The 27,703-nt window shown below is 44.6% G+C and overlaps 2 protein-coding genes and 1 non-coding gene across 4 annotated transcripts in view; 1 reads left to right on the top strand and 2 right to left on the bottom strand.

Annotated features, from left to right (window-relative positions):
- LOC121551631 (voltage-dependent calcium channel gamma-4 subunit-like) overlaps positions 1 to 12,964 on the bottom strand; it is a 41,463-nt gene extending 28,499 nt beyond the window's left edge. Inside the window, exon 1 of the mRNA XM_045210689.1 lies at positions 12,323 to 12,964. Coding sequence (XP_045066624.1) covers positions 12,323 to 12,545 — 223 coding nt within the window. The 5' untranslated portion in view covers positions 12,546 to 12,964. The remainder of the gene's footprint in view (positions 1 to 12,322) is intronic.
- On the top strand, positions 7,106 to 7,181 carry trnat-ugu. The gene has a single exon. It is a non-coding gene; the product is annotated as a tRNA-Thr (tRNA).
- Positions 12,965 to 19,432: 6,468 nt separating the features above from the next.
- Positions 19,433 to 24,879, bottom strand: LOC121551632 (aminoacyl tRNA synthase complex-interacting multifunctional protein 2-like). 2 transcript variants are annotated; one of them, XM_041864339.1, is made up of 4 exons: positions 24,617 to 24,879; positions 22,078 to 22,290; positions 21,646 to 21,880; positions 19,433 to 20,549 (listed from the first exon to the last, which is right to left on the bottom strand). In XM_041864339.1, exons 1-4 carry the CDS (start codon positions 24,743 to 24,745, stop codon positions 20,161 to 20,163), a joined length of 966 nt encoding a protein of 321 aa, XP_041720273.1. In that variant the 5' UTR covers positions 24,746 to 24,879; the 3' UTR covers positions 19,433 to 20,160. The 2 variants fall into 2 exon arrangements, with proteins under 2 accessions (XP_041720273.1, XP_041720274.1); XM_041864340.1 differs by having other exon boundaries at positions 24,731 to 24,879.
- Between the last annotated feature and the right edge of the window lie 2,824 nt (positions 24,880 to 27,703).

Below are 27,703 nucleotides of genomic sequence, written 5' to 3'. Positions count from 1 at the left end.
TCCTCTTGCAGGAGCTGCTGACACACTCCAGCCACATGAGGTCTAGCATTGTCTTGCATTAGGAGGAACCCAGGACCAACCGCACCAGCATATGGTCTCACAAGGGTCTGAGGATCTCATCTCGGTACCTAATGGCAGTCAGGCTACCTCTGGCGAGCACATGGAGGGCTGTGCGGCCCCCAAAGAAATGCCACCCCACACCATGACTGACCCACCGCCAAACCGGTCATGCTGGAGGATGTTGCAGGCAGCAGAACGTTCTCCACGGCGTCTCCAGACTCTGTCACGTCTGTCACATGTGCTCAGTGTGAACCTGCTTTCATCTGTGAAGAGCACAGGGCGCCAGTGGCGAATTTGCCAATCTTGGTGTTCTCTGGCAAATGCCAAACGTCCTGCACGGTGTTGGGCTGTAAGCACAACCCCCCACCTGTGGACGTCGGGCCCTCATACCACCCTCATGGAGTCTGTTTCTGACCGTTTGAGCAGACACATACACATTTGTGGCCTGCTGGAGGTCATTTTGCAGGGCTCTGGCAGTGCTCCTCCTGCTCCTCCTTGCACAAAGGCGGAGGTAGCGGTCCTGCTGCTGGGTTGTTGCCCTCCACGGCCTCCTCCACGTCTCCTGATGTACTGGCCTGTCTCCTGGTAGCGCCTCCATGCTCTGGACACTACGCTGACAGACACAGCAAACCTTCTTGCCACAGCTCGCATTGATGTGCCATCCTGGATGAGCTGCACTACCTGAGCCACTTGTGTGGGTTGTAGACGCCGTCTCATGCTACCACTAGAGTGAAAGCACCGCCAGCATTCAAAAGTGACCAAAATATCAGCCAGGAAGCATAGGAACTGAGAAGTGGTCTGTGGTCACCACCTGCAGAACCACTTCTTTATTGGGGGTGTCTTGCTAATTGCCTATAATTTCCACCTGTTGTCTATTCCATTTGCACAACAGCATGTGAAATGTATTGTCAATCAGTGTTGCTTCCTAAGTGGACAGTTTGATTTCACAGAAGTGTGATTGACTTGGAGTTACATTGTGTTGTTTAAGTGTTCCCTTTATTTTTTTGAGCAGTGTATATCCCCCAACACACACACAGAAACACATTTCCCTGTTAGTCTACACCTGTTGTTTGCGAAGCATGTGACAAATACATTTTGATTTGAAACACAAACACAGACATTACATGATGTACCCGCACACACACATACACATGCCCTGTGAGTGAAACAGCTATCACAGCATAGCATTGCTGTGGGCAACAGGGTGATGTACTTTGCCATTATTGTGAATTAACTCAGCTCAGCCAATAACGCGAGAGCCTCAGTGGAATAGACCAATCAAATTACAGTATCAAATCAAAATCAAATGTATTGGTCACATGGTTAGCAGGTGCTATTGCGAGTGTAGCGAAATCCTTGTGGTTGTAGTTCCGACAGTGCAGCAATATCTAGCAAGTAATATCTAACAGTTCCACAACAAAAACCTAATACACACAATCTAAGTAAAGGAATATACACTGCTCCAAAAAATAAAGGGAACACTTAAACAACACAATGTAACTCCAAGTCAATCACACTTCTGTGAAATCAAACTGTCCACTTAGGAAGCAACACTTATTGACAATAAATTTCACATGCTGTTGTGCAAATGGAATAGACAACAGGTGGAAATTATAGGCAATTAGCAAGACACCCCCAATAAAGGACTGGTTTTGCAGGTGGTGACCACAGACCACTTCTCAGTTCCTATGCTTCCTGGCTGATGTTTTGGTCACTTTTGAATGCTGGCGGTGCTTTCACTCTAGTGGTAGCATGAGACGGAGTCTACAACCCACACAAGTGGCTCAGGTAGTGCAGCTCATCCAGGATGGCACATCAATGTGAGCTGTGGCAAGAAGGTTTGCTGTGTCTGTCAGCGTAGTGTCCAGAGCATGGAGGCGCTACCAGGAGACAGGCCAGTACATCAGGAGACGTGGAGGAGGCCGTAGGAGGGCAACAACCCAGCAGCAGGACTGCTACCTCCGCCTTTGTGCAAGGAGGAGCAGGAGGAGCACTGCCAGAGCCCTGCAAAATGACCTCCAGCAGGCCACAAATGTGCATGTGTCTGCTCAAACGGTCAGAAACAGACTCCATGAGGGTGGTATGAGGGCCCGACGTCCACAGGTGGGTGTTGTGCTTACAGCCCAACACCGTGCAGGACGTTTGGCATTTGCCAGAGAACACCAAGATTGGCAAATTCGCCACTGGCGCCCTGTGCTCTTCACAGATGAAAGCAGGTTCACACTGAGCACATGTGACAGACGTGACAGAGTCTGGAGACGCCGTGGAGAACGTTCTGCTGCCTGCAACATCCTCCAGCATGACTGGTTTGGCGGTGGGTCAGTCATGGTGTGGGGTGGCATTTCTTTGGGGGGCCGCACAGCCCTCCATGTGCTCGCCAGAGGTAGCCTGACTGCCATTAGGTACCGAGATGAGATCCTCAGACCCCTTGTGAGACCATATGCTGGTGCGGTTGGCCCTAGGTTCCTCCTAATGCAAGACAATGCTAGACCTCATGTGGCTGGAGTGTGTCAGCAGTTCCTGCAAGAGGAAGGCATTGATGCTATGGACTGGCCCGCCCGTTCCCCAGACCTGAATCCAATTGAGCACATCTGGGACATCATGTCTCGCTCCATCCACCAAAGCCACGTTGAACCACAGACTGTCCAGGAGTTGGCGGATGCTTTAGTCCAGGTCTGGGAGGAGATCCCTCAGGAGACCATCCGCCACCTCATCAGGAGCATGCCCAGGCGTTGTAGGGAGGTCATACAGGCACGTGGAGGCCACACACACTACTGAGCCTCATTTTGACTTGTTTTAAGGACATTACATCAAAGTTGGATCAGCCGGTAGTGTGGTTTTCCACTTTAATTTTGAGGGTGACTCCAAATCCAGACCTCCATGGGTTGATAAATTTGATTTATATTGATAATTTGTGTGTGATTTTATTGTCAGCACATTCAACTATGTAAAGAAAAAAGTATTTAATAAGATTATTTCATTCATTCAGATCCAGGATGTGTTATTTTAGTGTTCCCTTTATTTTTTTGAGCAGTGTATAAATATATGGATGAGCAATGTCATTATCAGAGTGGCATAGGCTAAGATGCAATAGATAGTACAGAATACAGTATATACATATGAGATGGGTAATGCAAGATATGTAAACAGGATTAAAGTGGAATTATTAAAGTGACTAGTGTTTTTCAAGTCTGTATGTAGGGAGCAGCCTCTCTGTGCTAGTGATGGCTGTTTAACAGTCTGATGGCCTTGAGATAGAAGCTGTTTTTCAGTCTCTCGGTCCCAGCTTTGATGCACCTGTTCCCGCCTCGCCTTCTGGATGATAGCGGGCTGAACAGGCAGTGGCTCGGGTGGTAGTTGTCCTTGATTATCTTTTTGGCCTTCTTGTGACATCGGTGCTGTAGGTGTCCTGGAGGGCAGGTAGTTTGCCCCCGGTGATGCGTTGTGCAGACCCCACCACCCTCTGGAGAGCCCTGCGATTGTGGGCGGTGCAGTTGCGGTACCAGGCGGTGATACAGCCCGACAGGATGCTCTCAATTACGCATCTGTAAACGTTTGGGAGGGTTTTAGGTGACAGGCCAAATTTCTTCAGCCTCCTGAGTTTGAAGAGACGCTATTGCGCCTTCTTCACCACACTGTCTCTGTGGGTGGACCATTTCAGTTTGTCAGTGATACAGTAGTTGAAGTTGGAAGTTTACATACACTAACGTTGGAGTCATTAAGTCATTTTTCAACCACTCCACAAATGTCTTGTTACCAAACTATAGATTTGGCAAGTCAGTTAGGTTGTGCATGACACAAGTCATTTTTCCAACAATTGTTTACAGACAGATTATTTCACTTATAATTCACTGTATCACAATTCCAGTTGGTCAGAAGTTATACACTAAGTTGACTGTGCCTTTAAACAGCTCAGAAAATTCCAGAATATGATGTCATGGTTTTAGAAGCTTCTGATAGGCTAATTGACATCATTTGAGTCAATTGGAGGTGTACCTGTGGATGTATTTCAAGGCCTACCTTCAAACTCAGTGCCTCTTTGCTTGACATCATGGGAAAATCAAAAGAAATCAGCCAAGACCTCAGAAAATAAATTGTAGACCTCCACAAGTCTGGTTCATCCTTGGGAGCAATTTCCAAATGCCTGAAGGTACCACGTTCATCTGTACAAACAATAGTACGCAAGTATAAACACCATGGGACAACACAGCTGTCATACCGCTCAGGAAGGAGACGCGTTCTGTCTCCTAGAGATGAACGTACTTTGGTGCGAAAAGTGCAAATCAATCCCAGAACAACAGCAAAGGACCTTGTGAAGATGCTGGAGGAAACAGGTACAAAAGTATATATCCACAGTAAAACGAGTCCTATATCAACATAACCTGAAAGGCCGCTCAGCAAAGAAGAAGCCACTGCTCCAAAACCGCCATAAAAAAGCCAGACTACGGTTTGCAACTGCACATGGGGACAAAGATTGTACTTTTTGGAGAAATGTCCTCTGGTCTGATGAAACAAAAATAGAACTGTTTGGCCATAATGACATCGCTATGTTTGGAGGAAAAAGGGGGTCGCTTGCAAGCCGAAGAACACCATCCCAACCGTGAAGCACGGGGGTGGCAGCATCATGCTGTGGGGGTGCTTTGCTGCAGGAGGGACTGGTGCACTTCACAAAATAGATGGCATCATGAGGAAGGAAAATGATTTGGATATATTGAAGCAAGACATCAGTCAGGAAGTTAAAGCTTGGTAGCAAATGGGTCTTCCAAATGGACAATGACCCCAAGCATACTTCCAAAGTTGTGGCAAAATGGCTTAAGGACAACAAAGTCAAGGTATTGGAGTGGCTATCACAAAGCCCTGACCTCAATCCTATAGAAAGTTTGTGGGCAGAACTGAAAAAGCGTGTGCGAGCAAGGAAGCCTACAAACCTGACTCAGTTACACCAGCTCTGTTAGGAGGAATGGGCCAAAATTCACCCAACTTATTGTGGGAAGCTTGTGGAAGGCTACCCGAAACGTTTGACCCAAGTTAAACAATTTAATGGCAATGCTACCAAATACTAATTGAGTGTATGTAAACTTCTGACCCACTGGGAATGTGATGAAAGAAATAAAAGCTTAAATAAATCACTCTACTATTATTCTGACATTTCACATTCTTAAAATAAAGTGGTGATCCTAAGTGACCTAAGACAGGGATTTTTTACTAGGATTAAATGTCAAGAATTGTGAAAAGCTGAGTTTAAATGTATTTGGCTAAGGTGCATGTAAACTTCCGACTTCAACTGTATATACGCCAAGGAACTGTCCACCTTCTCCACTGCTGTCCCATCGATGTGGATAGGGGGTACTCCCTCTGCTGTTTCCTGAAGTCCACGATCATCTCCTTAGTTTTTTTGAGTGAGAGGTTATTTTCCTGACACCACACTCCGAGAGCCCTCACCTCCTCCCTGTAGGCGATCACAGCATCATATCCTACACTCTCGCAGCTCTCCCTTGTTTCTACCCTGCCTTTTTCCTATCCTCAAGACATATAATTTCTCCAGCTGAATATTTTTATGAGCAGATTAATTAAGGAAACCCTCCAAATTAACGTCATTAATACTGCCTGGGGGCTATAATGTAATGGTATATGAGGCGGCTGTATAGTGCACTCAGTGAATGTAAGGCAGAGTCCCAAATGGCACCTTATTCCCTTTATAGTAAACTACTACACTACTTTCGACCAGGGCCCATAGGGCTCTGGTCAAAAATAGTGCACTATATAGGGAATAGGGTGCATTTTGGGACTCAGCCTTACATTCACTGAGTGCACTATACAGCCGCCTCATATACCATTACATTATGAAAAGGGGCCAGGGAGGCTGTGGGTTGGAGTCTATCAGGGGGAGTAATCTGGTTTTATAGAGCTGTAAACAGATAGGACACTGTTCCCCAGCCTGTAAAACAACCAACCACTGTTCCCTGGTCCTCTCAGGTGGTAGCATAGAAATGTAATTACTAGAAGGGACAATTATTCTGTGATGGGTGGTCCAGCTCCCAGCGGCCATATTAATCTGTTTCTATGGTGGTATAGGCAGCTGGGAGTGCTGAAGGCTGGGATCGCTAGGAGTGCGAGTCAATAGTGCAAAGTGGCTTCCTCTCCTTGTCTTCATCTGCACCAACGTGAATACTGGGGTGCATCTCAATAGGCTAAAGTGGCTTTCTCTCCTTGTCTCTTTTCCTGCATCTGCAGTCTGCTACAATGTGATAAAACTGGATAGGTTAAATTCAAGTCACCGGTAAGCATCCTCCATTTTGCATTCAAACCTGTGTTTTCATATCAGTACAATTGAATGAGAGGAGGTGAGGAAGCCACTTTATAGATCCAGCCCACCCACATAATAAGCTGGCTCTTAGGTTTGAGCTTCAAAACTAAATAGAGGAATAAATGAATCATTCAGTTATGATAGTTTGAGTGGCGGTTAACCGATTGAAATATCACCCGTGTGTCATTTGTATCACATCATCGCTCCACCTGATTCTGTGCTCCATTGGCCTATAGTTAGTAATCAGGGTTCAAATGTCATGGTGTTGTCCCGTTATTGGCTCAATAGAGCCCCATAGAGAAGGACAGCATAGTGGACAGAAGAGTGACAGAGCGAAGAAGAGAAGAGAGGTGTAGAAGAGAGAAGATTATGAGTGAGTGAGGCAAAGAGGAGAGAATAGAAGGAGAAGGGTGGGGAGGGGCAGAGTTGAGGGCAGCATGCAAGAGAGAAGAAGAGAAGAGGGGATGGGAGGAGGTGGAAGGTGGAGAAGGAAGGAAAAGGTAAAGATGAGAGGAAAAGAGGGGAGATGAGATAAAAAGAGAGGAAAACAGAGGATAGGCAGTGCTGGCGGAAGTGAGGGCCCGGTGGCTAATTAGCACCCTTGTGGCCTTTCGGCTGACACATTTTAATTACAGACCTGTGGAGCATGCTGAGAATGGCAAGCGAGATTCAAAATAAGCTAATTGGGAGCGCTGTAGTGAGAAAGGAGCTGTCCAGCGCTGAAATTAACTAACAAAAGCCTCCCGTGTAGCTCAGTTGGTAGAGCATGGCGTTTGTAACGCCAGGGTTGTGGGTTTGATTCCCACGGGGGGCCAGTATGAAAATTTATGCACTCACTAACTGTAAGTCGCTCTGGATAAGAGTGTCTGCTAAATGACTAAAATGTAAAATGTAAAACACAAGGGTTTGATTTCAGCACCGGACAGCTCCTTACTCTATGCTACAGCTAATAGCATAGATGGGCAGGGATGCTGATGGGCAGGGATGCTGGACAAATGTGTTTCTTCTGCCTGTTAAATGTATTCAAAGATTTCTGGCACCACACGCTGTGGACAGCGCTCGAGCTCTCTGCTCTGTCTGCGATTGGAACCAGTGATTGGAACACAAAGTGCTTGTGGAATAGTAATTTCCAGAGCACTAAATTACGAATTTCTGAAATTACAATCACAAGGGAATAGAATTAAAGATGACCATTGACCAATCTGAAGTTATGATTAGTGAAATGAAACAAGCCGCTAGGCTACATGCTGCTTATACATTTTTATCCCATTCATCTACATGGTGAAAGTATGAACACTTGTTGAGCAGAACACTGAGAAATGAGCTGTCCAGTGCTGAAATCAAACTAGCACAGAGGCTAATATGAACACAACCCAGCATATCTCCCCATCATTAGTGGGCTGTGTTCATGCTAATAGCTCTAGCTTATGTGCTACTTTAATTCCAACACTGGGCAGCAAGTGCTTACTGTCCCCATGTTTTAGATGTGTTACAATATGTTTCTACTGTCTGGTGTCACAGCCGCTGACTCCTAGAGAGGCTGCATATCTCACATATCCTGTTTGCTCCTTAATGCATGGAGCTGGAGTTTGGATTGTGAGGTCAGGTGACAAATAACTTTTCTCACTGACTACACTATCAATAGCATTACCCAGAATGCATTTTCAAGTTTCAAGTTTTTATCACAGATAGAACAATGAGACAGATATTTCACCAGATGTATAAATCGTTTCCACTCACTACCAAATATGGTGATTAGAGGAAGCCCAGTGGCCAGCAGTGGGAGAAAATGGAGCGAGATGGATTTTGGCTGACATTCTGCTAAATTTCTCATCTATGGAAAATTTGATCTTCATACAGTTTTCTGTTTCCAAAACTACAATATTTAACAAACAGAGTGGACTGTGTTTTGTAGACTTTACCCTTTGCCAAAGTTTCTAAAAATTGCGTTGTTTAGAAGGAGTGCAAGGGCGGCTTGAGTTATTGCACACGCGCACCGAGTAGGCGTTCCCTTACGGAAATATGCAAATAAATGCTAGAAAGCGCCAATAGGATCTCACTAGCTCGTCCTTGGCTCTGCCCACCTCCGTGCTTGTTCTGCCCACTATGATTAATTTGTTCCCATTGGAAACGACAGACTTTGGTCTATCTTGGGTTAGTTATAAAAAATCTTAGTTTATATTGTCACAAGTAGGCCTACATTGAAATACTTTTCTTGCTTGCTCTTTCCCAACAATGCAGTAATCAAGAAGTACTGTAAAAAAAATATATACAAAAGTCAAGTAGAACCAAAACACATGAGAAATAGAAATAAGAAGAACAGGAGAAAGTAAGTAAGCTATATACAAGGTCAGTTCCAATACCATATTGACAATGTGCAGGGATACTGGAGTGGTAGGGGTAGATATGTATAGGGGTAAGGTGACTAGGCATCAGGATATATGATAAACAGAGTAGCAGCAGAGTTATTGTCACGTGCACTAGTACAGTGAAATGCCTTTCTTGCTTGCTCTAAGATCTGGCACGCGTCAACAACGCCTGGGCAGAGTCTCGTCCTCTTGTTTTCTTATCTACTGATGATTGTCCCCATGACAACCGAGGGACAGTTGTCCACTCAAATGTCTTCTGGTGTGTTGATAGTGGTAAATTGAACTATTAGCATTGTAAAACACTCTGATCTAAATGTCAGAAAGATTGTCTGAATAAATAGCATTTCTAGCCATAATGTACTGTACTGTAGATAGTCTACGTATAGTCTATTCAGATATACAGTACTGTAGATAGGCCAATTTATAGTCTATCCAGATATACAATAACTGTGGAACCTCTGTATGTGCAAGAACTGTAGCAAACAAACATAGCAGTCAAACATAGAAATGCTTGTTTGCTTTTTTCCTTTACTTGATGGTTTCTGGTTTCTTTAGCCTACTTATAGTGCTGCATACTGCCCCATTCAGCTTTTAGCTGGCAATGTCTAGGCTACATTATAAAAATGAAACTTGGCTAAACTAAACTATCCTAAATAAAAAGAAATACAGAGACTGTATTCTCTTTTCAGACTTTTATTTTTGCTACAATGCATGGGTAAAAATAAAGGTTACAACAAAATCTTGTAAGAAAAAATAAGTATCTGTCTTGCTCGTCTTTATGTGACACATACATCTCCCAGCTAGCTGTATGTGTTACAGCACACCTGACGTGGCACATAGCAGCCGCAGCCATAGGCCACGTGTATGTCATCTGCTCGCTGATATCATAACCCGATGTCTGCAACGACTGGGAGTTGGTTGCACGCGCTCCAGGGGTCTCAATGATCTCAAGGGTCTCTGAGGTCTTGGCAGCTGCTGCGGCGGTGCCATGGTTACCAGAAGACGAAGCGATGGCCGCGGCGAGTCCATGAGTAATGGTCGTACTAATGGCAGCAGCGGCGAGGTCACAGTCGATGGCCGAAGCAGTAGTCACGTGGAAATCACCTGAGCCCGGCTGGGTCTCAAGGTTCTGAATGGTTTTTGGAGCGAGTTTATCCGCAGTGGTAGTATTGGGAATGGGGCTCCAATCCCCAGCCTCAGGTCGAAGGCACACTCCTTGGGCGGTTGCCACGACTCGTTTCAAAAGCTCAGTTAATTCTCGAGACTTCACTCTCTTTTCCATTTCAATAGCCATCTTGATTGACAGAGTCAAGGAGTCAACTAAGTCGATGTGGGTGTCCATGTCGGAGTCAACTAAGTCGATGTGGGTGTCCATGTCTGATGGATTTATGATGGTTGATGGACAATGCAGCGCTTTTGTAGGTTTTGGAGCGTGGCGTCATAATGGTATGTGAAAATGTAGTCACACGTTTACATCATACACATCAAGCACTGTTATCTTATTAAGAGCTATACCAATCAAAAGGCCTGCTATCATCCATGCTCATCAACCTTTTGCAGCTGTTCTTTTCCTATAGAAAGCAGCAGGTAGGGGCAATAAAACACTCATGCAGTGACAGCACCGTGTGATAACTACATCTGAGATACTGCACTCCGGCTGCCATGCCATTTGTAATCTCTGATATCTCTTAATCTCTACAAAGATAACACTTCAACCCTGGGCATGTCCAAGCCTCGTGGAGAGGGACCAAGCTAAGCCTGACTTTCAGAAAATGACCTGCATCAGGTCGTGGATGTCTGTGTTGTGGAGCGGACAAGGATAGATCAGGAAAGATGAATCATTTGTGTTGGATGAGGAGCTGAACACACAGACACAGACATAGGCCTACCCTTTGGATGACATAAATGGATTATACCGCCGAAGGCTCGTGTAACCTGGCTAATCTTGTAAACTTTTTCAAATTGATAGTGTGTTAAAATTGAGTCCATATTTATAATTTCAACAGTGTTACTTATTAGCACATACATTCACTGTAAGGAGGCCAACATCTTGTATGATGACGATTTCTGGCTTTAGTCTACGTCAAACATTCTGGCTGCGCAGTTCAGCACCACGCGCCATGGACAGCTGCTCGAGCGCTATGCTCTGTCTGCGATTGGAACCAGTGATTGGAACACAACAAAGTGCTTATAGAATAGTGACGCACGCTAATTTATGCATGTCTACATGCTAGTGATATCCACACCCCTCAGCACATGTATTCTCAACCCATTACTGACAGCATTGAGATCAGGAGTGACTGTGGGTTGACTGAAGGGACACTTGACTTGCAAAAGAGGGTGGTAAGCTCTAAGGTCCCATGGAAATAAGACAACTTTAGGCTAGGATAAAGCCCAAAGCCTTTGAAAAAGCTAAACAAGTACAGTTTAAAGTCAGTGATTTGTTGGACAGCAATTCTAGCAGATTTGTTTCACCCACTAAATAACCTCAAACTGTCATGGAACGTTTTCAAACACCGGATTCAAGTAGAGTTTGATGCAAGAACCTAAACATCGAAAAAGTCTTAATTGCAATTGTTCTAAAAGGCTAACAGCAGTGGATGAATGGTAATGTATTGCTTCCCTTGCCTCTGCCTCTGACCAATTAGACTACGAGCCATGTAGGCCTATTGGCTCTGGCCTACACAAGACGTCATATCATAATACTTCACATAAAACTACATTAAGCAAGGATGTCTAGCTATACCTATAGAAAATATATGCATTTGTACACCATTAATGGCATAAGAACATCATATTTTACTTTGCTTGGACAATGAGATCTCTGTACAGATTAGTCTTTATTTTTTAAACCTAGTCTCATGTTTCCATAGCAATTACAGAGACGTTGCCAAGCAACAGCCTCAAATACAATAAAGACGTGAATGAAGGCAGGGCTCGTGCTAGTGCATCTTCTCCTGACTGGCTGCTTGCGCAGCAGTCTCCATTGAGAGGACTCACAGGTCCTCAGAGCGTCTTTTAGTTTTCTAAACAGCAACAGTGTCGTGAAAATATCAACCTACACTGTCAGTGATTTATAAACTTTTTTAACAAGTGTGTTGATAAACTTGTTTTCTCCATTATCGCCCATAATCCACTCATAGAATTATAGCGCCGTTTCTGATATAAACATATTCCCTGTATTTAAACTAGATAATTATTACGGCCAACACCTGCTGCTTTTAGTGTGTTTGTCATGCTCAGAACATTGCAATCCTGTATAACTCAAATCACTGCCAAACAGTCCTTATTTAAGACTACCTTGTTTGGCGCGCGTAAAAACGCACCCTTTGACGGAGTCTCTTCCTCTCTCTTAGCGAAGAGGAGCCAATACAGATTGTAAAAACAAAATAACGCCCTCTATAAGACAGACAATTATCTTGATCATTCTTCTCCCAAATATGTAACATAAAGTCAAATACTTTTTCCCCTTTCTTGTTTTTAATATATTAGGCTACCCATCAGCACCCGTTCTCCACATGAACTCAACATGACTTCACATGACCAAAGTATAAAAGAAAGAGTAGCCTATTTCTACTTGCCTTACCTTCAATACAACAGATTCTCCACAGCCCGGAGTGCGTAAGATCTCCCCTTGCCTTCTTGGGTTGTGACTGGGAGTCATCAGTACTGGCATTGGTTGCGTTGCATAGGTACGCCCGTGAGTACAGCCAGTAGTCCGTCCCGATGGCTATGGTCATGAGGCTGAAAGCGGCGAAAGCCCCAACCGTAGCCAGCAGTGTTTGAACCCCTCGGTCACACCACGCCATGGCGCTTCATATTATTCCACAGAACCCCGTCTACACACACCTGGAGAGCGTCACGGCTGCGGCGGGTCCTCTGGTCATACCGCCTGACCACTGCGTGTTGCTCGCTCCTCTCTCCTCTCCAAGGAGCCGAGACGTAGGTTACGTGTTGACTATGGGTGACACAGGATCAAAATGTTCACTTGGAGCTGTAGCGCTCACTCCGTGTGACAGCCAGCTTGAGTGTTCCGAACCGGAGAGAAATCGGTGTCCACACTGATCTGACGCGCGCAGACGGACCACATGTATGACCATTCATAGTTTCTGAATCGCCTGATATTTAACCCTAGGTTTATTTTATGTTCCAGCTCTGCTTCGCCCGATTTGTACTTCCATGATAGAATCTTCTTGTACAAACTCAAATAAAATACCACAGATGGCAGTTCGATGGAACCAAACGAGACCCCACCCTCATCGAAACTAACCAATGGGGAAAATATCTAGATACTTGTTAACCACAATGCAATTGATTAAACAGCCAATTCAAGTAATTTAACGATATACACATTTTATAGAAGGCAGAGAATTGGGACATAAACCCTTTAGCCAAACAAAGTAATTCTCACTCACTTTAGTTGGTTTGCTCCTGCTCTATAGACATCATTTTATTGGAATCAGAACCTGTCAATATCACTGATTTATGAAGAGATGTCATTAGGGAGGGAGGGGCTGCAGAGAAATAATGACAGTCAGGTATTGACACATCTCTCTCTGTGGTCTACCTCCCAAGCCAGCCCCAGCCTAGCCTAGTTCATGTGCCAAAGACATGGTGTACAAGGTGTGGAATGTAAGCTAAACAGACTGGCAATCAGGATAGCCTAAGCCCTCTGTACAGGCTGTTAAAAAAGCAATTAGATGTTTACTGAGTACATGGTACTATCAAGCACACTATAAATCACAGCAGACTAATATATCGGAGAGGAAGCTTAGGCTACTTACTCCCTGGTGTACATTTAGGCACTAAACTTACAAAAACAGACAAACAGGATGGGACTATTGCAAAATGTTTTGAAACGTTGCCTGCTCTAATGAACATGACCCTTGTGCTGTATTATCAGACTGTAGGACACCACTGTGCTTCACATGGAGCCTGAGGCCTGTACGTTATTATAGCTATTGATGAAATAATATTACAACCTCATGCCACATTAACCTTTGGAGTAGACTAGACACAAGGCAATAAGACACAGGCTGCATCTCAAATGGCACACAATTCCCTTTTTATTGCACTACTTTGACCATGACCCATAGGATTCTGGTCAAAGTAGTGCACTATATAGGGAATATGGTGCCATGTGGGACATACACAGAGCTACCTGCCTGTGCAAGCCAGCCTGTGGCACACGACTGATACTGTATGTAGGCACAGCATGTAACGAGAGGCAGTAAAAGTCACAGTGGCCAGAATTTACAGGCTATTGTCCCTCTGTGAGGGAGCAACAGGAAGCACCATCTACCCCAGACGTCATGCTGGGCATCTGATTAGTTGGCTTCCAATCAATAGTTTGTGCGTGTGTGTGCCTGACGCGATGGTCGATCACTTACCGGAGTCTGAAGAGAGCAGAGCACAATTACCTGTTGCAGCTGAGGAGCGTTTACTATAGTTGATATGGAAGCAAACCCTGTGGCAACAGAGTCAGTTAATTGTGTGGCAGGCTGTAAGCTGTACAGCAAATGATTAGGGCCTGGAGTCTTTTATGACCATGTGGCCTGATCAAGAAAAACTCCTGGGTCCTTATTCAAAAAGTGTCTCAGAGTAAGAGTGCTGATCTAGGCACAGTTCCCCTGGCATTGATTAGTAGAGGGTTGTGTCTTTATGTCATTGTTATCATATTCATTATCATGTTCACTCTAGGTCTGTGTCCCAAATGGCACCCCTATTCCCTTTATAGTGCACTACTTTTGACCAGGGCCCATAGCACTTTATAGGGAATATGCTGCCATTTCAGATTCTAATTCATCTTAGAGAATTTTTCAACGGAGCATCTCCTTTTTAATATAATCTATCCCCTTATCAACGCTTTCCTTCATGATTTCCCATGTATATTTCTGTCCAGCCCACTCCCTAACATCTACTGTTCTATCCTCCTCCCCCCACCTCTTTCTGTTGTTGTTGGGTTCTTCACTGTCGACCCCTCCCCCCTCAACTATACTCCCTGATGTTGCTTCATACATCCATACCACGTCACCTCCCCCCTCAACCATGCTTCCTGATGTTGCTTCATACGTCCATATCACGTCACCTCCCTCCCTCAACCATACACCTTATTTTCCCTTCTTAGACGCTCACGCAATTCCTGGTGTTCTCCCTCGCTCATCTATACACCCCCCCCACCCCACCCCACCCCACCCCACATACACACTGATTCCCCAAAGCCCATCCCCCCACACTCCACAGTGAGTGTGATCAGACAGCAGACAAATAGCTTTAGTAAACATGCAACAGCAATATCCATTGCTGCGTAAACGCTGTGAAGCTCAGATTAGAGACATGCGTAATGCTTTGTTTCTTGATGTGGTGTCAAGACTGAGGAACATAAAGATTAAAATATGAATGGAATCATAACTTTCCTTATATGATGAGCAGTAAAACAAGTTTTTTTTGTCTTTCTTATATTCCCCCCAAAACAGACTATAAGAGTGATTTTATTCAAGACCTAACACCCACAGTAGTGTGTACAGAACAAATCAGCTGCAGGGAGTTTTTCCTCTGACTGCCGACCGTGCCAGCGTGTGTGACTGCCTTCACATTGTATTCTGAGCCTCACAGCCAGCTGTCAGACAGACAGGAGGTTTGCTCTCATCAGGCGGTCGCCAGGAGACAAGACAGAGACTCCCTGCACTCTCCTGACTCCTGTTCAATACGTATGCCCAGTCAGACAGATACACGCAGATAGATAGACAGACAGACCGACAGACACAGACAGACGGGTGGGCGGACGGACAGATGGACAGACAAACAAATCACCTTTATTCGCCAAATATATTTGCATGTACAGGAATATGACTCAGTGAAATGGTGCTGCAACAATACACAGACAGACGATAAACAGGATATCCAGACAACATACAATACCAGTCAAAGGTTTGATAAACCTACTTATTCCAGGGTTTTGCTTTATTTTTACTATTTTCTACATTGTAGAATAATAGTGAAGAAATCAAAACTATGAAATAACAGATATGGAATCATGTAGTAACCAAACAAAAGTGTTAAACAAATAAACATCTATTTTATATTTGAGATTCTTCAAAGTAGCCACCCTTTGCCTTGTCTCCCGAGTGGCGCAGCACTTGGGCTGTTGTTGCATCGCGTGTGCCATCACAGTAGCTGTTCCTCACTTGACTGTCATTCAGAAAATTCCTACCTGGATCAGATGGTGTGAAAATATCACAGTGTAATTAATATACTAGCTGTGCCACTAGAGATCCTGGTTCAAAATCCAGGCTCTGTCGTAGCCGGCCGCGACCGGGAGACCCATGGGGCGGCGCACAATTGGCCCAACATCGTCCAGGGTATGGGAGGGAATGGCCGGCAGGGATGTAGCTCAGTTGGTAGAGCATGGCGTTTGCAACGCCAGGGTTGTGGGTTCGATTCCCACGGGGGGCCAGTATGAAAAAAATTACAAAAAATAATAATGTATGCACTCACTAACTGTAAGTCGCTCTGGATAAGAGCGTCTGCTAAATGACTAAAATGTAAATGTAATGACAGCTTTGCACACTCTTGGCATTCTCTCAACCAGCTTCATGAGATAGTCACCTGGAATTCATGTCAATTAACAGGTGTGCCTTGTTAAAAGTGAATATGTGGAATTTCTTTCCTTCTTAATGCGTTTGAGCCAATCAGTTGTGTTGTGACAAGGTAGGGGTGGTATACAGAATATAGATAGCCCTATTTGGTAAAAGACCAAGTCCATATTATTGCAAGAACAGCTCAAATAAGCAAAGAGAAATGACAGTCCATAATTACTTTAAGACAAGAAGGTCAGTCAATACGGAAAATTTCAAGAACTTTGAACGTTTCTTCAAGCGCAGTCTCAAAACATCAAGAGCTATGATGAAACTGGCTCTCATGAGGACTGCCACAGGAAAGGAAGACCCAGAGTTACCTCTGCTGCAGAGGATAAGTTCATTAGAGTTAACTACACCTCAGATTGCAGCCCAAATAAAAGCTTCACAGAGTTCAAGTAACAGCACATCTCAACATCAACTGTTCAGAGGAGACTGCATGAAATCAGGCCTTCATGGTCGAATTGCTGCAAAGAAACCACTACTAAAGGACACCAATAATAAGAAGAGACTTGCTTGGGCCAAGAAACACGAGCAATGGACATTAGACCGGTGGAAATCTGTCCTTTGGTCTGAGGAGTCCAAACTTGAGATTTTTGGTTCCAACCGCCGTGTCTTTGTGAGACGCAGAGCAGGTGAACGGATGATCTCCGCATGTGTGGTTCCCACCGTGAAGCATGGAGGAGGAGGTGTGATGGCGTGGGGGTGCTTTGCTGGCGACACTGTCTGTGAAATATTTAGAACTCAAGGCACACTTAACCAGCATGGCTACCACAGCATTCTGCAGTGATACGCCATCCCATCTGGTTTGCGCTTAGTGGGACTATCATTTGTTTTTCAACAGGACAATGACCCAAAACACACCTCCAGGCTGTGTAAGGGCTATTCTACCAAGAAGGAGAGTGATGGAGTGCTGCATCAGATGACCTAGCCTCCACAGTCACCTGACCTCAACCCAATTTAGATGGTTTGGGATGAGTTGGACCAGAGTTAACAAAAAGCAGCCAACAAGTGCTCAGCATATGTGGGAACTCCTTCAAGACTGTTGGAAAGGCATTCCTCATGAAGCTGGTTGAGAGAATGCCAAGAGTGTGCAAAGCTAACATCAAGGCAAAGGGTGGCTACTTTGAAGAATCTAAAATATTTTTGATTTGTTTAACACTTTTTTTGTTACTACACAATTCCATATGTGTTATTTCATAGTTTTGATGTCTTCACTATTATTCTACAATGTAGAAAATAGTACAAATAAAGAAAAACCCTTGAATGAGTAGGTGTGTCCAAACTTTTGACTGGTACTGTAAGTATATTAATGTTTAGTGAATGTCTTTTGGAAAAGTGTATTTTGGAAACGTGTCTACAGTATAAACAATTAACTTTTTACCTGCTGGATTATTCTGTTCCCACCTCTTGGCATACTGATGAATTGATCTGTGAAGAGACTGGAAGGCCAACAAGATTAGTTTGTCAAGCCATAGTAAATGACTCACCTGCCACCTACTGGACAGATGGGATACTACTCTACTGAAAAATACACACTTTCTTGGCAATCCAGATTTCCAGATCCATGTGGTTTAATCAGTGGTGTAAAGTACTTAAGTAAAAATACTTTATAAAGTACTACTTAAGTAGTTTTTTTGGGTATCTGTACTCTACTTTACTATTTATATTTTTGACACCTTTTACTAAAGAAAATCATGTACTTTTTACTCCATACATTTTCCCTGACACCCAAAAGTACTCATTACAGTTTGAATGCTTAGCAGGACAGGACAATAGTCCAATTCTAGCGCTTATCAAGAGAAAATCCCTGGTCATCCCTACTGTCTCTGATCTGGCAGACTAAACACAAATGCGTCGTTTGTCAATTATGCCTGTGTTGACGTATGCCCCTGGATATCATTAAAAAAAATAAAAATGGTGCTGTCTGGTTTGCTTAATATAAGGAATTTGAAATGAGTTTATTTTTGCAATTACATTTACTTTGATACTTAAGTATATTTAAAACCAGTGTTTCAGTCAGACTACATTTTCTTCCTCTTAGTTTGTCACACCTGCTGTGAAACCCCAGACAACCTACTGTAGTAGTTAGTGCTTCCTTTACCAACCTTACTTACAGTAGATCAGATGTGGCATTAAGTTCATATTCATGAGTCTAAAAGTGATTGTGTAGCTCAATGAAGTTACTTTAAGATGATGCGGACACGAAGCGCAAAAACAACTAATATAGGGGATATTGACTTGCATTGGATTTGTGTCACATATGCTAAAAAGTTAGCATTTCGAGACAGTGACTAGGTAAACAAAATCATGGATTGATGTCTTACCTTGTCCATAGACTGCTTGCAGGTTAAGGAAACCACTATGTCATTTTGTAATTTGGGTGAACTATATCTTTAAGGCTAGTCTGTGTGTAACACCCAACACATACACTGAGTCTACAAAACATTAGGAACACCTTCCTAATATTGAATTGCCCCCTCTTTTTCCCTCAGAACAGCCTCAATTCATTGGGGCATGGACTCCATAAGGTGTCAAAAGCGTTCCACAGGGATGCTGGCCCATGTTGACTCCAGTTTGCTGGATGTCCTTTGGGTGGTGGACCATTCTTGATACACACGGGAGACTGTTGAGCATGAAAAACCTAGCAGCGTTGCAGTTCTTGACACAAACCGGTGCGCCTGGCACCTAGTACCATACCCCGTTCAAAGGCACTTCAATCTTTTGTCTTGCCCATTCACCCTCTGAATGGCACACATACACAATCCATGTCTCAACTGTCTCAAGGCTTAAAAATCCTTCTTTAACCTGTTTCCTCCCCTTCATTTACACTGATTGATGTGGATTTAACATGTGACATCAATAACGGATCATAGCTTTCACCTGGATTCACCTGGTCAGTCTATGTCATGTTTTGTACAGTGTAGTTACACTCATTGATGTCACGAAGTAACAATCTCATTCTTTCTCAGGTTATATAAGAAATGTAGGGTTCAAGCGATGAACGAAAGTTGAAACTAACCATACATACTGACAAAAGAAACGGGGGAAACCACAGCTCAAAGTTTGATCCAAAGTGGACATTTTAGTGATTTAAGAACAAAAACGCTACAAAGTTTTACTTCTCGTACTGCAGATATCACATCAGTAGGTCCTGTTGCGTCACAATTTTCAACCGCTTCTTTTGTTAAACAGCAAGTAACACCCCATTATGACACACAGACACACAGCATCTCGTTAGATCATCTTGTTAGGCACGAGGTGGGAGGGAGGGAGATCTATGTGTGTATGTGTGTTTACTGTATTTTTCATAGCTTATAATTCAACTCATGACCATGGCAGTGTCCAAATCATCTTAAAATGCTCCCTTTAAGAAATCAACAATCCACAATGACTACAAACAGGTGAAAGTAATGTGGCAGAAACAATGACATTTCCGGTTCCACCATACCGCCTTCACTATCTATATCTGTTCAGTCATTGCGAAGCTTAGATACCCAAGTGAGCAAGGGAGCATTTATAGAGTATTGGGACGTGGCCTGGGTATTCCATTTTTCTCTTTTCGTTCTGAGCACAGTGCAGATATATTTAAACCCCATAGGCTGGGCCCTGGTGGCGCTCCAGGTAGAAGTCACCCTTACACACAGATCTAGGATCCGACTACTTCACCCACAAACCCCTATTCCCAACAAGGGGACTGGGGCAATATCTGACTCTGGATCAGTGGTTAGGGGGTATCTTCTACCTACTCCCTGGAAGCGCCCTGAGATCTGCTAGGCAGCTGTGGTCACTGCAGTAGAGGGTGGGCCGGGCCAAAGTGGCCCAGGTTCTCACACGCTTTAAGCCAACGTTGGACGTTGGCCGGAGAGGAGGAGGAGGGGCCTGTCTGGAGGACGCAGCAGTAACAGGCGATGTCAGCCAGCGAGAGCTCGGGACCGGCCAGCCAGGGGTCGCGACCCAAAGCGCCGTTGAGTGCGCGGAGTACGGCAGACCGCTCCTTAGCGCTGCCCTCGGCCAGCTGGAAGAAGGCCGTGTCCACCCAACTGTCCACCAGTGTAGCCAGGGTGGGGTCGCTGGGGTAAGGGGCAATGAGGCGGAACAGGAAGCGTGCCACGTTGGCCTCGCCCTCGATGGGGCACATGTTCTGGATGCTGAACTTCATCTGCAGCTTGGGGACTAGAGAGACAGAGAGAGGTGGGAAACAGAGCGAGAGAGGGGGGAGACAGAGAGAAACAGAGAGAGAGAGAGAGAGAGGGAGAGACAGAGAGAGAGAGGGGGAGAGAGAGAGAGAGAGAGAGGGGAGACAGAGAGAGGTGGGAAACAGAGAGAGGAGACACAGAGAGAGAGGGGAGACAGAGAGAGAGAGGGGGGAGACAGAGAGAGAGGAGACAGGGAGAGAGGAGACAGATAGAGAGAGGACAGAGGGAGAGAGAGAGAGAGAGGAGACAGAGAAGACAGAGAGAGAGAGGAGACAGAGAGAGAGGAGAGAGAGAGGAGAAAGAGAGAGGAGACAGAGAGAGAGAGGGGCGAGAGAGAGGAGAAAGAGAGGCGAGAGAGAGATGGAGAGAGAGAGAGGAGACAGAGAGAGAGGAGAGAGGGGAGACAGAGAGAGAGAGAGGAGACAGAGAGAGAGGAGAGAGGGGAGACAGAGAGAGAGAGGATACAGAGAGAGAGGAGAGACAGAGAGAGAGAGGAGACAGAGAGAGGAGAGAGGGGAGACAGATAGAGAGAGGATACAGAGAGAGAGGAGAGAGGGGAGACAGAGAGAGAGAGAGGAGACAGAGAGAGAGGAGAGAGGGGAGACAGATAGAGAGAGAAAGGGCAATGAGTGAGGGCAAGGGATGAGAGGAGAAATGTACATTTAATCCAAAGATAATCTAAATAGATGTTAAAAATGTTGAAAGCAGCTAACAATGAAAGGACACATTGACTATACATATGAATAGTAAATGGTGAGCAGACTCTCTGTCAGGAGCTATACTAGTATGTCTGACATCACATCCCCTAACATAGCCCAGTCACGTCAGTTCAAAGCTAGTTGACAATCCTGTCCTTACCCTGTCTGTCTCTCACTCCACTACTCTTTCTACCCCCCTCCCCTCCACCTCAATTTCCACCTACCCCCTCTTCCAACCTTCCACTATTTTTCTACCCAGTCTCTCCACCCCCTTCACTTAAACCAATCTGCCCACCCCATATTTCTCCACCTACTGTCCCCCCCCTAAACCTTCTACTATTTTACTACCCTGTCTCTGACCACCCCCACCCTTACCATCTTTCCATATAAGGGTGAAGCCCAGCTGGAAACTCTGGCGGACATAGCTGTCTGTGTGGCGCGGCCCCAGGCAGGAGAGGAGCTGCGCGGGCACACCGGACAATGACGAGTGGACATGCACGCTGGAGAGCACCCGGTAGCGCTGGCACAGCATTGCATGGAGCACCAGTAGGGTGAGGGGCGGTCGTGCCGGATTGGCGTTGATCACAATGTCCCGGAGGGCACCCAGGTCCTAATGGGTAGAGGGCAAATGATGATGATACCATCATAAGGCGTTTCTACTAATCTTGAGTCGTGGCATAGCCGAAATAGACAATAAAGGAGTATAGGTGAAACTCAACTTAATTAATTGCTATTCCTATGAGAGCTCTAATTGACAAGAGCTATATTCCTATCAGAGCTCTAATTGACAATAGCTCTATTCCTCACCTTGCCCAGTAGGGAGTCCAGGTCTGCAGTGCCTCTGAAGGCTGTGGCGCTCTGGGAGAGAGAGGTCGCGGTCTGGTCCAGGTCAGCGTCCGGTGTGGTCACGGTCTTGGCCAGGCCATCCACGGTTGCCTTCAGCTCATAGAGCCTGCGCATTATCTCATCCTGACGTGCCTCCAGGTCTCTGAACGCAGGGTCCACCTCTGTCCCTCCGTTCTACAGGGGGAGGGGGGATGGATAGCTATGGTTACCACATATATACTGTACATTAAGACAAACACACACACACATCAGCGGTCACACTTGATTTTATGCTGACGCAGCTCCAAAGCCTGCACTGCAGGGTCTACCTGTCTGTTATTCAGGACAGGAAGAGAAAGCAAACACACCCACGCTGCCCTCAGGGCCCTGTGAAAGAAATGTGTTAACACAATACACACAAACACACATTACATGATCATTCTCTAAACATGGTTGGCTTAGCCCAATCTTCCCTCCAAGCTGCACGCGGGCGGGCAGTAGCTCCGAGACTGCCGCGCAGCTCCCCCAGGACTGCCGCTTGTTTGAACGTCTCAACTTTCTAGAGTTTTCCCTGTTAGTTAACACTATCAACGTTTCCATTTACTGTGGCAATTGTGATCGAATCAACGCAATATTAGCCACTATCAATGCAACATACCGAAACAAAACTAACTATGCAAGAGATTTTGTTGTAGGCAGAACGCTTCGGAGTAGGATTCTATTGCACATGACTCAGCCTGTACTCTACACAGACCAGTGCGGCATAACCAATCAGAGCTGCAATAGGCCTATATGCAAATAGACCATTGCCATATATGGATCTGTGCCATTTATTTTGAACTGGACTGTGTTTACCACTGTGGTCGTGAGTAGATGGGCTTGTTTTGAGATCAAAGCGAAAGCTGCATGTAGCCATGTGTGCACATTTTGTTCATATTGTTTGCTAGTTAGTGAGTTATTAGCCCAGTTATACATTATTTGTAGTCAGCTATGGGGGAGTGATTGCTTCCTACAAGAGAACAAAATGTATACATTTCAAGACATCTTGAAGGCTTGAATAAGCTAAGTAGCCAATAGCCAGAGCGTAGCATAATTTGTCTCATTCTCTGTAATAATGGTATGGGAATAATAATGCATTTTATTTTGTGAAGTGGTTTCTTGCATCAAACAACACAATAACAACACAAACGTCTGCTAAATGGCATATTATTATTATTATTATTAATAATAACATTTTCAGTCACCTCCTTGTCTTAAGGACAAATGGATAAACAGGTTAATATTAAGCCCTGCATGTTTTTTTTCAAAAGTCTCATGGAATGTAGGCCTACATTGAACACCACACATTGGCTGCTGCTGTAGGCTGAATGATAGAACAGCTATTTCAAAGTTTAAATGTTATGGGATGGATTTTCTCCATTGTTTTTGATGGTAGGTCACTCTGGTAGGCCTACATTATGATCAAATAGTCACAGTAGCCTACTTGGCCACTGTTAAAACTGTAACTTAAAGCGGGTACAGCCTCAGTGTTCACAGTAAATGTGAGCTGGAAGTTGCACAGAATTTTCCCAACATTCAAGTTTGCGTACAGCAGACCTGAAATTTGCTCACCACCTTAGAAAATTAGAGGTTACATTGGTTAGGCCTATGTCACACTGAGGGACTAGCTATGTAGTCAGTCAGATAATTGTTTGAGGGGGAATGAATACTGAGAGGGGTGAAGGGGTTGATTGCCAAGAAAGCTGTGTTTACTGAGGAAGTCTTTAGGTGAGCTGTCAACAAAACGCCAAACGTGAAAAGAGAAATGTGGCATTTTCTGTGGCATTGAGGCATTCTTATAAACTAACTAGATAATTTGGTCTGATGATTGTAAACGGAGAGTCATTGTCGATAAGGCTGAATTCAGAGCCATTTCTATAGCCAGCTAGCAACATTATAATATAACGTTCGGCTATGGCTGAATCCATTAGCTTAACGTTACATGGCATGCCATCATTTAGAAAAAGTCTACTAGAATAGACTACTCGGCTATATAACCTAGCTGTTCATCATACTGTATAATGACATGTTATTGCTGCGGTCTCGCCAACGTTAGCTAGCTACAGTAGTACATTCCTGGCAGTCAGTACACCCACCCATATAATCAAGACTCAGTCTAGGACACAAAAGGTCTGAACTGTGCAGATCATATGCTGGCTGCTAAAATCTAATTTACTCTGTAGATGCAAATATATTTTCTGAGTAGTGTACTGGTAACGTCCTGACACATTCTGGGGTGCACAACCAAAACATCTTGCTACAGTTGCTAACTCAGACACACATCATTGCATCAGCCGAGATTGGTAGGATTGAAGCTAGGCTAACGTTAGCTAACTAGCTGCTGGTAGTTGTTGTTGTGGGGGTGGGGCTATGTAGCTAGCTCATTTTTGACGACAAAATGTCACATTTATTAGCTGGCTAGTTAATTTATGACATTAGTGAGATTAGCTTGTCCGTTTATGGACGGAATGAAATTAGTTACCTGAAGCGCATGTTCGGAGCAGCCACTTGCACTTCCCTGCGCGTGGATATTCTGTAACTTGTACATGCAGGTTGGCAAATTAATCTTTACGTCAACCCCAAAGACGGGCTTTACCTGGTACATGGGCATATTGTCGGGTGGTTAGTGCCCTCCAAAATAAAAATTACAACGAATAATCCAGCAACAGCTGACTTCTGAAGACGTTATGTTGTCAGACCGCCGCAGCTACGTGCAGCCTGGGACCAAAAGGAAGGATGCCCGACTCGGTGTCTTACGTCACATCCGGTGATTTGCTCACAGAGGAGTAGCTGCTACCGAAATCTTTGATTTGGTCAGGTCCATCCAGACCAGGTACGATTTTGTGTGTATAAAGCTAAATTTCTCCATATGCAGCTAATGACTAGTCATGGTCTAATACACTGTAGCTACTGCAGTTATTGCTTAATATCAGCAGCAGTGGCGACGCGTTATTCAGGGCAGGTGGGGCAGAGCAAGTAAAAGTGAATGTCACCCAGTAAAATACTACTTGAGTAAAAGTCTAAAAGTATTTGGTTTTAAATATACTTAAGTATCAAAAGTAAATGTAAGTGCAAAGATATACTTAAGTATAAATCATTTCAAATTGCTTATATTAAGCAAACCAGATGGCACAGATTTATTTATTTATTATTTATGGATAGCCAGGGGCACACTCCAACACTCAAAACAACTGGAAACTCGGAACTGGGAAATCTCAGACTTCAGTGAGTTCAAGACAACTGGGAACTCGGATAAAACTAGCTCCGACTGGGAAAATATGGAAAATAATTTTGAACTCGGAATTCCATATAGAGATTTTGGGCCTCTTTCTAGAGCCCAGAAGAAGGACCGCTGTGCCACCTTCTGTTCAAGTGAGCACAGCACAACAAGGTGAGTCCAAAAATGTATTGTATGCTGCTACATAAATGATGAAATATGCCAGGGAGATATACTGTAGTCAAGAAAGTAATACTAAGTGTATGTTGTGTAGTAAACTGTTAGTAGCTCATGTGCCTCACCCTAATAATTTGGTCCCTTTCACCCTCATAACTTAGCCTACTGTTCTGACTTGGTGGTGCACATGTAGCCTATAGCCTGTTTTAGAGAAATGTTATCATCAAATATTGTAAGAGCTTTCATTGTCCGCTTATATCCCCCTTTATTTATCCTACGGTTCTAACTTGGTGTACAGGGAGAATACTGTAAGAACGGCCCATGTTCTGAATTCTGACGCTGTACATTTCAAAAGTGCTGAACAAATAGTTATATTGACTACATCCATCCTAGCTCGCTCATTAGCGCCCTCACTTTCCTGTGTTCCCTTGCTCTGTTTTCTCTGCTAGTTCTCGATGCCAAACAGTACTAATCAGTGTCTGATCACGAGACATATGTACAGGTACTTGAGAAGTGTTCTCCCTGTTTCATTGTTGTTTTCAGTCATAGTTAGTATTTCGAATGTTTGCTGTCAGCCTGTTTTTGGAGACCAATTTGCTCCTCCTTAATTTTTTCGTGACAAGTCCATTCTTTTGTATCCTGGTTTTGGGACCACCAGTAAAGATCCTTGTTTCACCATCTCTGCCTACTGCCTACTGTCTATCCTGCACCGCGCCTGGGTCACACCTCACCCCAACCCTTACACAAGCACACCAAGACAGTCGTGAAGAGGGCACGATAAAACCTCTTCCCCCTAAGGAGACTGAAAAGATTTGGCATGGGTCCTCAGATCCTCAAAAGGTTCTACAGCTGCACAATCGAGAGCATCCTGACTGGTTGCATCACTGTCTGGTATGGTAACTGCTCGGCCTCCGACCGCAAGGCACTACAGAGGGTAGTGCGTACAGCCCAGTACATCACTGGGGCCAAGCTTCCTGCCATCCTGGACCGCTATACGAGGCGGTGTCAGAGGAAGGCCCTAAAGATTGTCAAAGACTCCAGCCACCCTAGTCATAGACTGTTCTCTCTGCTACTGCACGGCAAGCAGTACCGGAGCGCCAAGTCTAGGTCCAAGAGGCTTCTAAACAGCTTCTATTCCCCCCTCACTCAACTAACCGGTGCCCCCGCACATTGACTCGGTTCTTTTTTACTTTTATTTTGTATTATTTTATATTGTATATTTGTTTGTGATTTTTTTTTTTTTGGGGGGGTATTCTTTCTTAAAGCTGCATTGTTGGTTAAGGGCTTGTAAGTAAGCATTTCACTGGAAGGTCTGCTCCTGTTGTATTCGGCGCATGTGACAAATACAATTTGATTTGATTTGAATCCTGAAATACTGTTCTGCTGCACTCCATCATACATCCACTAGAGGGCCTCCTACTACCATGATGACGTCTGGAGAAGCTGGGAAAGGGAAAGATGTCAGCACACCACATAGAGATAGATAGAGGACTCATCTTTATATCTGTGCTATTATAGCGTCTGTGACAGCATGGGCAGTTCGATTGAGGCTACAACCCATTGCAATCCCTGCCCAGTTGACTACTTTGACTACTTTAAAATGGCGGAAGCATGGTGGAAGAACTCAATGGCAATGTCCATGCTGAAACTGGTTATATCCATGATGAGTCCTCTATCTCTATGACACAGCAGCACATCTCTGATATACTCATAGACGCTCTCATTAGAGCCCACTAGCCAAGTCCCCCTGACTAGGTGACCGGACCAGGAAAAACTCTAGGCCCTAGCTAAATATATGTTTCTGGTCATGTGGAATTCAGCAGAGCCTGGAATCATCCAACCCATTTGTTATTTCTTTGGGTATAATTTGTATCTCGCAGTAGGCTTAACATAGAGGTAGAAAGATAAGAGGTGTGTGTGTGTGCGTGTGTGTGTATTTGAGACCTGAAACCAAAGGACGGCGTCACCTGTCTTCAATGACAAGATAGTCTGCATTTATAATTGCTGAGACCACAGGGCCAAATCCTATGTTGCAGTAACGTTAACCTTATAGGTGCAGACAGGACAGGTGTATAGTGTGAGTTTCTAAGTGTAAAGGGTGAATGTGTGTCTGTCTCTCTTCCTTTTTCCAGTTTGTTTTCCTGTATACTGTATTGGCTCATTCCAGCTGTCTAC

This window comes from Coregonus clupeaformis, chromosome 35 (assembly GCF_020615455.1).
Source record: "Coregonus clupeaformis isolate EN_2021a chromosome 35, ASM2061545v1, whole genome shotgun sequence".
NCBI lineage: Eukaryota > Metazoa > Chordata > Actinopteri > Salmoniformes > Salmonidae > Coregonus > Coregonus clupeaformis.
The sequence above is the reverse complement of the archived record's forward strand: the minus strand, read 5'-3'. Positions and strand labels throughout refer to the sequence as shown.

Excerpts from the sequence above, each read along its gene's own strand:
- LOC121551632 (XM_041864339.1), bottom strand. The coding sequence starts at position 24,745 with ATGCCCATGTACCAGGTAAAGCCCGTCTTTGGGGTTGACGTAAAGATT. Across the intron at positions 21,881-22,077 it reads TGGACTCCCTACTGGGCAAG|GACCTGGGTGCCCTCCGGGA; the intron begins GTGAGGAATAGA and ends TCTACCCATTAG. Across the intron at positions 20,550-21,645 it reads CACCCTTATATGGAAAGATG|TCCCCAAGCTGCAGATGAAG; the intron begins GTAAGGGTGGGG and ends CTGTCTCTCTAG.